General features: G+C 37.5%; 1 protein-coding gene across 2 annotated transcripts in view; it reads left to right on the top strand.

Moving 5' to 3' along the window:
• MAP4K3 (mitogen-activated protein kinase kinase kinase kinase 3) overlaps positions 1–12960 on the top strand; it is a 193967-nt gene that overhangs the window by 172578 nt on the left and 8429 nt on the right. For both annotated transcript variants that reach the window (XM_082641992.1, XM_082641991.1), the window contains 5 exons: positions 3815–3875; positions 3959–4076; positions 6079–6137; positions 7130–7233; positions 11231–11402. In XM_082641992.1, coding sequence (XP_082498118.1) covers positions 3815–3875; positions 3959–4076; positions 6079–6137; positions 7130–7233; positions 11231–11402 — 514 coding nt within the window. The remainder of the gene's footprint in view (positions 1–3814; positions 3876–3958; positions 4077–6078; positions 6138–7129; positions 7234–11230; positions 11403–12960) is intronic.

The raw sequence follows: 12960 nt of genomic DNA, 5'->3' as shown, positions 1-12960 counted from the left end.
ATGTACGACTAATTCTCCATTATTAATATAAATCGATTACAAATAAAATAGAAAAATCCATAAGTAATGATAATTTCCTCAAAACCAAACATTTCCATCTTTTCTCATCACAACATTTTTTAAATCAGATTTCCTAACAAGATCCTTAACTGATATACTTACTCTAAATCTTAATCTGGAAGGAGGTATACAGTGAAGTGGCTGAAAAACACATACGAACTAGGGAAAAAAGAAAAAGATCTTGTTATTTATAATAATTAGTAAATAACAGTCAAAAGTGGTAAATTTTTTTGGATATAATAAGATATCTAAAAATCATAGTACTGGTAACAATATTAATTGTAAGGAACAAGACCACTGTCATGCTTACATGGGGTAAGCATTCATCAACCTAATTTAAGGGGCTGTTAAGCGAAGGTACCTTCAACCCCACCCATTCCCACTCTGCAGTAACTCCCCTTCTTAGGTGCTTTAGCATTTGAAATTACATTATTACGGTAATATTTTCTGAGCTAAACACGCCCATCAAGGTGAACGTTTTCCCTCCCAGAGGAAGCCTATAAGAGTAGAGAAAATCTTGAGTTTTTCCATCTTCCTGTGAAATTGATTATTAGGCTGGTTTTCTCTGTATTCTAAGGAAAGAAACTGGGTGGCATGAGTCTGCTACATAGGGGAAGATGCTGAAAGGTGAGAAAATGACACAGAACAGGGTCTTGATTTATAAATCTTTTTCTGCTGTTATTATTTATAGCTAGCATTTATGGAGTGCTCAATGTACACCAGCCTTCTGAGCATCTTACACCTACAAGGAACATTGTGTTCATTCAACACAACAACAGTGTTGGGATAGGAGCTCCATTTTACAAATAAGAACACTGAGACACAGAAATAAGTCAGTTATCCAAGGTCACAGAGTCAATGAGAAAGCAGCTGTCTAAATCTAGGCAAAATGCAGAACCTACTCTTCTTTTTTTCTTTTTTAATAAATTTGTTTATTTTATTTATTTTTGGCTATGTTGGGTCTTTGTTGCTGCATGTGGACTTTCTCTAGTTGCAGCGAGCGGGGGCTACTCTTCGTTGCGTTGCACGGGCTTCTTGTTGTGGTGGCTTCTCTTGTTGTGGAGCACGGGCTCTAGGTGCACAGGCTTCAGTAGTTGTGGCGCATGGGCTCAGTAGTTGTGGCTCGCGGGCTCTAGAGTGCAGGCTCCGTTGTTGTGGCTCACAGGCTTAGCTGCTCCGCGGCATGTGGGAATCTTCTCGGACCAGGGCTCGAACCTGTGTCCTCTGCATTGGCAGGCGGATTCTTAACCACTGTGCCACCAAGGACGTCCCCAGAACCTACTCTTCTTAAGCACTATATAGCTTTACTAAACTGATTATTTCACCCAGAGCCTATTTTGCTAAGAGAAGTATGCATTAGAAATCTAGAAAAGCTTTAGAGTTTTTTTAAACGTGGCTAAAAATGAAAATCCAAAGTGAAAATGCAACACTTAATAAAACTTTACATAAATACTCTTCCATTGTCCCTATGTTGATATTACCAAAGGAATTTGTGTCTTACCCTGGTACTTTACATATGCTTGTATTAAATAAACTCACTTATATTTACAAACATATAGTCCCATGATAAATTTGTTTGGTTTGGTACTTGCAGTACTTTGTAAATATGTATTTTTATGGAAATAAACTCACTTCAACATTGAATTAAATAAAAATCAGTTTCTTGCTACTTTGGTAACATGTACTGGTATGTGACTTGGAATTAGTCATTGCCCTTTTTTTTATCTGCCTAATTTTCTCAATATAGCCAATGAATTCTCAATTCTTCTGTGAAACTTTTATGAGAGCATAAAGCAGGAAATGTTGTTTATGTTCTTGCAGTCTGAGGCACGGTTATAGGCAAGCTTTCCAAAATTAAAAACCACGTGGCAGGGGGACTTCCCTGGTGGCACAGTGGATAAGACTCCACACTCCCAATGCAGGGAGCACAGGTTCGATCCCTGGTCAGGGAACTTGATCCCACATGCATGCCTCAACTAAGAGTTGGTGAGCTGCAAGTAAGGAGCTCACCTGCTGCAACTAAGGAGCCCACATGCCACAACTAAGGAGCCTGCCTGCCGCAACTAAGACCCGGCACAACTAAATACATACATACATACATACATACATATTTTTTTTTAAAAACCCACATAGCAAAACTTCCCTGGCAGTCCAGTGGTTAGGGCTCTGCGCTTCCAATTCAATCCCATTGAATTGCGCTTCCAATTCAATGGGATTGAATCCATTGAACCCAGGGGGACATGGGTTCAATCCCTGGTGGGGGAACTAAGATTTCACAAGCTACGCAGGACAGCCAAAAAAAAAAAAAAACCATAGCAGTGCCACATTTTACTTGCTTGGAGACATTAGGTGTTTTATGTGGGTACATTTTGCAAATAAATGAAACAGGTTTTATTAAAAATAGATTTTACTTTGTTTCTCACCCTTTTATTATTCTATTTTAATTATTCGGGACCATCATTGTGACTTTTAAAGGCTTTTTTAAAGTAATGTCCTTAGAGGCCTTGATGTGTTTCATCATTAGTCTCTTCCTTCTTTCTGTTCCCTACCCTCATCCCAGTCTATTTTGGAGTAACCTAGTAGGAATTGCCAGGGCACACCCAGCAACCAAGCTTGTTAAATCACAATGCTTAATTACATTCATCAGTGGTTCTCAAATTTCAGTATGCAACAGAATCACCTGGAGGGCTGATTAAACCGTAGATTGCTGGACCCACCTTTAGAGCTTCTACTTCAGTAACTCTGAGATGAGGTCCAAGAATTTGCATTTCTCATTTCTGACAATGCCGGGTGATGCTCAGGGTGCTGGTGCAGTGACCACTTTGAGAACCACTGATACGCATGTGAAAGGTGTTAATGAGAGCAGTTGTTTTTTTTTCCTTCAAAATATATGTTTCATGAAATCCCTTTCTTTACCCTAAATACTAATCACCTTAAAGCTTACGGAGAGGTGTCTCTCAGTTCTTATGTGCTAGATTTCAGTAATGAACTCCATATATATGTCCTTTATGATTTATACGTTTTCATCATATTCTCTCTTGGCCTTTTTTTTCCTCCATACCTACTGTTTCCATATCCTGTGTTTCACGACACCGTGATCCTTTTTTCTCTTCTGCTCCCAAAGCCATGCATGTCCATATGCCTAGATAAGACCGTTTTTTTGGAAGTACACAGGAGAGTCTTAAGTATTTAAAACCCCAGAACCAAAATAAAGGAATAGACATTGTTTGAAAATGTCCTTTTCCCTGTGTAGTTTGGGATTACGTAGGCCTAACCATAAGGAGAGTGGAGCTAATCATGTCATGTGGGAACTCAGATAATGAAATTACACTGCTAATTTATTTTTCTTCCATATAAATATGTATGTGTAGCATCTTGTTTTACTTGCCTTATAAAATGAATTTCTACTAAAAATAAGTTTCTGGGCTTCCCTGGTGGCGTAGTGGTTGAGAGTCCGCCTGCCGATGCAGGGGACACGGGTTCGTGCCTCGGTCCGGGAGGGTCCCACATGCCGCGGAGCGGCTGGGCCCGTGAGCCATGGCCGCTGGGCCTGTGCGTCCGGAGCCTGTGCTCCGCAACGGGAGAGGCCACAAGAGTGAGAGGCCCGCGTATCGCAAAAGAAAAAAAAAAAAAAAGCTTCTTTTTTAAGAACCGGCCTAATGATATGATAGCTACATGGTTAATATGTACATATTTACACTGCTATTATCTATTATCCTTTGTAAACTTTGTGCTTTTTTTTTTTTTAAATCAGCTATTCCCCCGAAGGTGTACATGGTTGTATGTAATGAACAATTGCTTACTATCAATATCTGGTAAGTCTTTCAGTTTTTAAATACCTTACAGTTGTTCCTATTTATGTTATCAGCTTTTATGACATATATATTTTTCTCTGCAGGTAAAGCTTCTCAGCTTTATTCCCATAACTTACCAGGGCTTTTTGATTATGCGAGACAAATGCAAAAGTTACCCGTTTCTATTCCAGCACACAAACTCCCCGACAGAATACTGCCAAGGTAACTGTACATTTAATTATGTTTTCATCCTTAGAGATAATATGTTAATTCATTCTAAAAAATAGATATACTACAGAAATTGAAAAAGCATGGGTTTGTAGAAATCACGTGTAATGAAAAACTGTAAGAAGTAATGTATTTTTACAAGTGTTTATCACATTCTTCTAAAATTTTCTGCTTTATACTTTCTACTTATATCAAACATTTTCTTTCTGAGTTTTTAATTATTTTTCTACAAGGTTAAAACTAATTTTTTTCCTGTAATTTGCTGGTAATTTTATGTCACATATAGTGTTTTTGACTTATTTGTGTCCGTCTGAATAAAATGAATTTTCTCCAAGTAGTTTCTAAACTTAGAAAATTTAGGTGAGTTATTAAATGAAGATTTTTGTTAGAAGATAATTACTACTTAGAAATCGAGATTTTTGCTTTTCTACTTTCAGGGATTTTTAGTTATGTTCTTTCTTCTTTTTGGTTATTATTATATTGGGCCTCATTTGTTGAGTAAAAATCTTTTGAGTTTGGTATAAATTGTATTTTACAAAAACTTTATAATGTAACCATTCTTTCTTTACAATATTAATTGTAAAGCAACTAATGTAGAACCTTAACTTTTAAGTACCTTGAAAATCTGTTGTTGTTAATTGCTGAGTTTACAGTATAGCTAACATTTGCCCCTTTGTGCACAAAAACTTTTAAAAAATTAACTTTTGGATGAAAATCATTTTAAAATACAGTGCAAGCTTTTCTGTCTTTAAAATAGATTACACTGAGTTTAATTGGATCTTTTCATGATGACTTAGTTATGATTATGAACTTGATTTATTACATTTGTATTATAATATCTGTAGTTGGACTTAGGGATATTGCTCCTATAACTAGTCAGGAAGTTTCTTTCTTCTTGTACAGTTTATGTGCCCCTCTTTTTCTCCCAGCTGCCACTTTGTGCTGTTATTTTTCTGCCTACTTAAAAGTATGACTCCATTCAGCTTTCTAACTTGATAATCCTAAATTCCTGTCGGCATGGAAACTGACCTCCAAGCTTTAAAAGTAAAGAGCCCCCAAAGAATATAAGGCACATAAATTTTAATGCATTAACTTTTTTTTTTTTTTTTTTTTTTTTTTTTGCGGTATGCGGGCCTCTCACTGCTGTGGCCTCCCCCGTTGCGGAGCACAGGCTCTGGACGCGCAGGCCCAGCGGCCATGGCTCACGGGCCCAGCCGCTCCGCGGCACATGGGATCCTCCCAGACCGGGGCACGAACCCGTATCCCCTGCATCGGCAGGCGGACTCCCAACCACTGCGCCACCAGGGAGGCCCTGCATTAACTTTTTGACATCGTTTTGTCAGAATAGAGACCTATTCTTTTATCAGTTTGTGGCTCATCTTTTTACTTTCTCAGTGGTGTCTTTTGGTAGACCAAAGTTAATAATGTATTAAACAAATTCATTCAACAAATTGAATGCCACTCATAGTTTGAGGTGCTAAGGATACGGCAGTGAAAGAAATATCAATTTAAGTTTATCAGTATTTTCCTGTATGATTTATTTTTGCATTTTTAAAAGAAATCCCAGGACTTCCGTGGTGGTCCAGTGGTTAAGACTTTGCCTTCCAAAGCAAGGGGGTGCGGGTTCCATTCCCGGTCGGGGAGCACACGCCTTGCGGCCAAAAAAACAAAACATAAAATGGAAGCAATATTGTAACAAATTCAATAAAAAGACTTAAAAAAAAAAAAGAAATCCCGAGGTCATATTCTAAAATGTAAATATTTTATAGTTTTGTTTTTCATATTTAAATCCTTACTTAATCCATTTGGAATTGATTGGGGGGAGTTGAGAAAGGTATCCAATTTATTCTTATTTTTAATAGATGATCTGTTATGTCAGGACCAGTTTTTAAACAACAACTCATCTTTTCTCCACTGAACTGTAACGGTACTATTTTCATATACTAACTTTGCCTACGTGTATTACATACTCATCTCCATTTCCACCTCCGTTTAGGAAATTTGCTGTGTCAGCAAAAATCCCTGAAACCAAGTGGTGCCAGAAGTGTTGTGTTGGTAAGTCAACTGTCCAAAGTCGTGCAGCTCTCCTGCTTTGCAGAGTGGGTGAGAAGATGCTGAGAGGCACATTTTAAAATCTAGTGTGAAACAGTACTACTCCAGGACGTCCTGCCAGTAATCGTTTATTTTTCCTCTTAAGTAAAATAAATGTATTGGCCGTTCTATGTTCATATAGTACCTTGCACGTGTAGTTGTGTTGCAGATAATTTATTGACTAGATAAATGGAGAACGACTTTATTACAGTACTTGATCACACCCTGTTCTCTAAGGAGCCTGTCACTGATCATTCACCATTTTGCTTTGTAATGGCTTATGAGACTACATTTATTCACCCGGCATACTTATTATTTATTCTCACACCTTTAATAGATGAAACATTATGCTTGTGATGTGAAGGTTACAGTCCCCCTGATCACACAGCGCTAGCCGAAAGTCCTCCCCAACCCCCGTAACAGCTAGCTGGTTGATCTGCATCTAGGAAAAACCAAAAGCAGTCTCCTTTCCTCCCTTAAAAAACTCTGAGGCAATTCAGTTTTATTGTTTGTAAACCTGTATCTTGAGACTTGATTAATGTCTTCACGTAGTGTGGCCCAAAGCATTACTGCCTCTGAACATGAGGCACACTGAATCACCTGCCCCTACGTGTGCCACAGCTATCAATTTGGGAAGTTCTCCCCAAACCTACTTTGACCCTGTCTTCAGGATCTTGCTAATCTTTCTGCTACCACAAGACCTCAAGTTCTTCTTCCCGCCCCCAGGCCCCATAATGACCAGCATTTTCACTTGGGAATACACATAAAAATGCTGCAAGCGATAAGGGAGTTTCCTGCTACCACCTGAAACAGCATTTCTTTTTCACTCTGCAGTCTAATTAAGAAATTGAGCTGGCAGTCAACTTTTGTTTGTTCGTTTTCGAAGTATGCAACTGTTACTGTAAGGACTTTTATGTATTACAAGAAAACTTACATATACTTCTTTGCCTTGACAGTGAGAAATCCTTACACAGGCCACAAATACCTATGTGGGGCACTTCAAACTAGCATTGTTCTATTAGAATGGGTTGAACCAATGCAGAAATTTATGTTAATTAAGGTAAGCATGCCTAAGTCATTTTTAGTATAAAAGCTTGTCAGTTTTCCTGTTCTTTCAGAAACTTTTTTTTCCAGTTAATTCTCAAGATTTAATGTAATAATTTAGGATTATATGGCAGAGTGGTGAAAATCTGCCCAATTATAGAAAACACAGTTGGCCTGATAGAAGTTTTGAAAGAGACTAGATAAATAGTTCAGGGATATGGCAATGGGAGCTGGAAATACTGGATCACATACACAGTCTGATGTCAAGAACAGGAGGTACTAGGAGAGCAGTGAAATATTGTTTGAATATGTTTTCTGGTTGACCTGCTCCATCACAGCAGAGGGACAACCTGCAGCTTGGCATTTGGCCTTAAAAAGTCAAGGGATAACCAAAATGAAGGGGAAATTATTTGTTTTGGATATATGCCTATGTATTAATTTGCCCAATCCTTCCCATGGATGGTGTTTTGTGCCTTAGTTTCTCTAGAATCTTTAAAGAAAAAAAAATTTTTTTTGGCCACTCTGTGCTGCATGTGGGATTTTAGTTCCATGACCAGGGATCTAACCCATGCCCCCTGCAAATGGAAGCGCAGAGTCTTACCACTGGACCACTAGGGAGGTCCCTTTAATTAATATTTTTTAAAACATTTAATATTATTTAGCTATAACTTAAATTTAGAGGAAAAACTAACTTAAAATGTATGAAGTGCTGGCTCAGTCACCCCAAGGAAATACCAAATGAATTTTTTAAGCTATTTTCTTCACTATTTTATATAGAGTAAGTAGTCTTATTTCATGAGCATTTGATATCTCCATAGCAGTTGGGATCGGAATATAATTGGAGTGCATTCTTCCTCAGTTATATAATATAGAGTTAGGATGTTTAAAGTATCGGCTTCTGTTATTTAAAATTTTATGAGTGGGGAATCTAGTTTTAATTTTCACATCCTTATTTATTAACCTCAAAATTAACTAGGGCTAAAGAAATGAAAAAAAAGAGTTTCAAGAATTTACAACCCATTGAGGTCATATTTCCACAAATAAATTCACTGAAACAAAAATTCTTTAAACCAAAAACTGAAAGGGAAAATAGCCTTATAAATTATCCAGAGCAGAGCTTCTGAACCCAGCCCATTTCTGGCCACATGGTTTTGTTCTCAGTTCCTCTTTGTTCTTGCCTGTTTGACAAAAAGCATGACGTGTCCTAGATGGAGTGGTAAAGTGTATGTAGTTATTTTTCTACAGCCCTTTCCTTCCCTGTCTTCCTCCTTAGTCTCTTTTAGTATGTCCTTCCTGTTCCTTTCATCCTAACCTCTATCAGAATGAAAACAGTTTCATTACATCAGTTGTTCATGGATACTAATAGTCTGATTAAACCTTAGCATGAATGAATTTTACGTGTTACCTGATACGTTAAACTATTTATCCTAATACGTAATGAAAGACCCTTTTCTCTGTTAAAGGAATTTTATGTATTCAGAGCATGCAAGAGAGAAAATATACTTTGAAGACATGGGAAGCTTAAAAATTATCCATCCATGTTTTCTCTTTCCTGGGTAGATGGTACCAGGGAGCCTGCCCCTGCCTGATGAGGCCTGTTGCCAGTATTCTAGGATGTTAGACTTACAGTACAGTTCTACTTGCAGGCCTCCTTCACGACTTCTTGCTCTTCCCACTTTCCTTAAACTCCCTGAGCTACACGCCCCTATTCATGTCCCTTCATCTTAACCCAGTTCTTTCTCTGTGTCTCTTCTTCGAGATTTCTATATGTATATTTTGTTTCTACGTTTGGCATCATCTCAATTAGTATTTTTGATGTTTTCTATGCTACAACTCTTACCAGATATGTTCAAAAACATTCTTATGCTTTCCATATACTTCCTCCTCATGAGATTTCTGAGTAAGTTTTTGCTTCTCTAGACTACATATTCAGTATAAATAAAAGTTATAAATTGAAGCAGACATTCATGTACTCATTACAAATCAGGCAGTGTTGTTTAACTAGAGAGATAAAGAGTAAGATATAGTCACTGCCCTCAAGGACCATCACCAATAGCGACTGGATGTTAAACTGTTATATGGGAATCCTCTTCTGTTAATGACTTATACATATTGTTTAGTTATTGTTGGAAGCTAAGTAGAAGTATTCACAAGGTGTTGGTTTTCATATTTACTGAGGAAAAAATACGGAAGCATTTGTTTTCTTCCTGTCTTACTGCTCTCTCCACATTTCAAAGAGAATTATTTTAAATGTTTTACCTTATTAAAAATAGGACAGATTTTATCCATAGCATATCCCCAGGTGGGAATGCTCCCACAGAGGGTGTTTGGAGAGCGTTCGTGAAGGAGTGTCTAGACCTCTGGGATGGGGGCACTCGGGCAGTCACGGGGAAGGAAGAATGTGGGAACGACAGGTGTGCACAGAGCTTCACGTTCCAGCCATGAGGACCACACTGCATCTTCTGACACTTTAAGACTAGTAGTTACGGGAGCCCCATTTCACCTGTTTATTTTCTCTATCATTTATTTTCTTTAGGATTTACAGTGAGTTACCAGAGTAAAAAATAAATCAGTTTCAGTAGTTTTTAGAGATACTAACGATAGCCACTTGGGAAGTATAATGGAAACACGGCCCATTTATAAGAGCAACAAAAATATAAACTATATTAAGAGTAGACTTAATAAAATGTGTTAAGACCAATATATTTTTTTAAAACCTTTTTATCGTGAAGAAGAACGTTGCTAGCGCCTCAGACCTCCCCATGGCACCCCCTACAAAACAGCTGCCTTGTTTTCCATTTTTACCATGTAAGCATGCACTTCTAAATATTAGCATTAATTTTACCTGATATTTCAACTGTATACAAGTGGAATCATAAAGTATATATTCATTTGGGTCTCACTTCTGTGCAGCATGATATTTGTGTAGCTGTTGGATATAGCCATAGTTTGTTCATTTTCACTGTGGTCTAATTTCCCATTGTGTGAATGTGTCATCATTTTATCCATGCTACCATTGATAGGCATTTGGGTTACTTCCAGTTTTTGTTATTCTGAGCAATGCAGCTTGTGAATATTTTTGCATGTCTCCTGTGCGTGCATGTAGTCACGTTCTCTAGAGTGTATAACTAAGAGTGTTATTGCTGGGTTCTAAGAGATGTGTATCTCGGCATTAATAGGTATTGTAATTAACCATTGTGGTCACACCAGTTTACCCTCCCACCATCAGTGTTAGGAGCATTTGTTTGCTCTTCTCTGAGTAACCCTTATTATTGTCATTCTTCTGGTGGGTGTGTATGGTTATCTTGGTTTTATTCCCTGATTACTAATGAAGTTAATGTTTTCCTCTATTTTTCCAAACTTTCAGAGTGTGAATTTAGTCTCTTTGTAGCAAAATAAAAATAATTTTAAACTTAGGTAAAATTAAAATGGGTTGCATTTTAACTAAGTTAATTTATTAAATAGAACCACTTGAAATACAGGGCTAAATTTCTCTTATTTGTAGTTGGTTTTTTTTTTTTCTGTCCACACTTCTAAGGGGAATGTCTCTTGCTCATTAGCATTTCAGTTTTCTCATCCATGTTTGCTCAGCTGGATAAGAAGGCAGAGGAGTAGTACTGAAGCAGCCTGGGATTAGGAGAGAGGAGACTCTGCCACACAGGGTAGGGGGCAGGGGGGACCCTGGGCCAGCCACCCAGTTGCTGGGTCTTAGTTTCCAACTCTGAAAAAAGAGGGTTGGACAGGTGACTTGTAAGTCTGTTTCACCCCAATATGCGAAAAGTGTGTGGTTTTTAACTTAAAAAATTTTTGCAGTGCTTAACCTGAATTCTTTATAAAGATACTTTCTAATTTAGATTTTCTGCATACCCTGAGTTTCTGTGCGAAGAACCAATCTTTATAGTAGAGAGTACTATTTTATATATTCTCATAAAACTAAAAATTCTTATTAGTGTTCTCATGAAATTTTTTTTGCTTTCGTTTTCCTTTGTTTAATATATTTTGGTTTTTTCTAGCACATAGATTTTCCTATACCATGTCCACTTAGAATGTTTGAAATGCTGGTCGTTCCTGAACAGGAGTACCCTTTAGTTTGTGTTGGTGTCAGTAAAGGGAGAGACTTCAACCAGGTGGTTCGATTTGAAACAGTCAATCCAAATTCTACCTCTTCATGGTTTACAGAATCAGGTTTGTGATTTTTAATGAATTATTAAGTAATAAATTTACTATATCTTTCATTAGGCAAAGGTTATTTTTAAAGATCTTGCAAAGGCCCTTTGTTCAGAGTCTTTGGCAACTAAGGGAAATGTTAAAGAACCAATTTGCCAATAAATATTGATTAGTCAGGAGTTTGTTGGAAGCCTGAAAGAGTGTTCACAAAAGGAAAAGAATTGAGACTGAGTTTTTTTGGCATTGAAAAAAAATGATCACAGACATTCACAAAAGTCTAAAGACAATCTCATGGCTTGCTGAATCCCAGGGGACTTGAAACAGCTTTCCTGTGAGGACACATTACTGAAGGAAAACATGGCCAGCCCTTGACAACATTGTTGTGGTTTCTCTTTGGTGCCCCTAAGTTCTCTGTTAAATTCGCCCTTTAGAGGCCCATCTTCCCTTTGAGACACGGGGTGAACTCCTGCTTTCTAATCTCTTCCTCCCTATTTAACAAGAAGGGATTGTTGGTTGATTAATATTTTATTTAGTGAATTCCAGTTGTCTTAGTTCTCCCAAGCATTTTAATTTTAAATCCTTTTCTACTATTTGTTGAATGAAGGGCCTCATTTCCTGACAAAAGAATTTTGTCCCTTCCTTCCCAGGAACTTTTGATTACTTCTCTTACCATAATGAAATCCCTTTATTAGAAGTTAAACATGACAAATATAATTCATCTCTGGTTTTGAGATGATGAGACAGAGTAAGAGACAGAAAGTATGTTTAGGGTTTTGTATCAGCTGAAATTATAAGCTAGTGGTTTCCTAAACTCTGCTGCACATTAGAATCCACCTGAGAAGCTTTTAACACTCTTGATACCTCAAGTCACACACACCCTGGATTAAATAAGAATATCTGGGGCCAGCAGCTGGGTGTCAGCAGATCTCCAAATGACTCCAGTGTTCGGGAACTAATAGTTATAAGCAATTTGTAAATCTCATTTTCCTGGCTTTCTATCCAGTAATGCTAGACTGGCTTCTTGACTAATTTTCACCAAGTGTGTAAGAGTCACAAAGATCTCGTTGGCCTGATGTACAGGAGGCCTATTCCATATCCTTCCAACCCTGGTTAGTTACAGAAGTACCAGGTCTAAAATATGTGTGAAGGTCTGAAATACAGCCATCCATGGATTTATTAAGATTCTAAATACTGTAGGAAGTAGAAAACAGGCAAGCTAGACTTTGGATCAGACCCACTCTCCAGAAACAAAGGCCTGTAGTTTAGCAGTTTCAGTTTTGATGTTCATACAAAGCTTGGGATATCCTACTTTTTGCTTCCTGGAAAACTATGTCATTTAAACATTTTCAGTTTGTGAAAACTTTCTTAAATCATCATTATAAAAATAGGGCCTCTATGCATTTTTATGGTGCTTCATACTTCTCAAAATACTTCAGGTTTTTTCTTAACTCATTTGGACCTGAAGTTATTTGTTTGACTCTCTGATTCATTCATTCAACAAATATGTATTGCATGTGCTAGGCACCACATATAATGACGTACACAGCACAGCCCCTGGCCTTCTAAGCTTAAAATC

This window comes from Mesoplodon mirus (assembly GCF_964341445.2).
Source record: "Mesoplodon mirus genome assembly, chromosome: 14".
In the NCBI taxonomy this organism is placed as follows: Eukaryota; Metazoa; Chordata; class Mammalia; order Artiodactyla; family Ziphiidae; genus Mesoplodon; species Mesoplodon mirus.
This window is presented reverse-complemented; position numbering and strand designations above follow the sequence as displayed.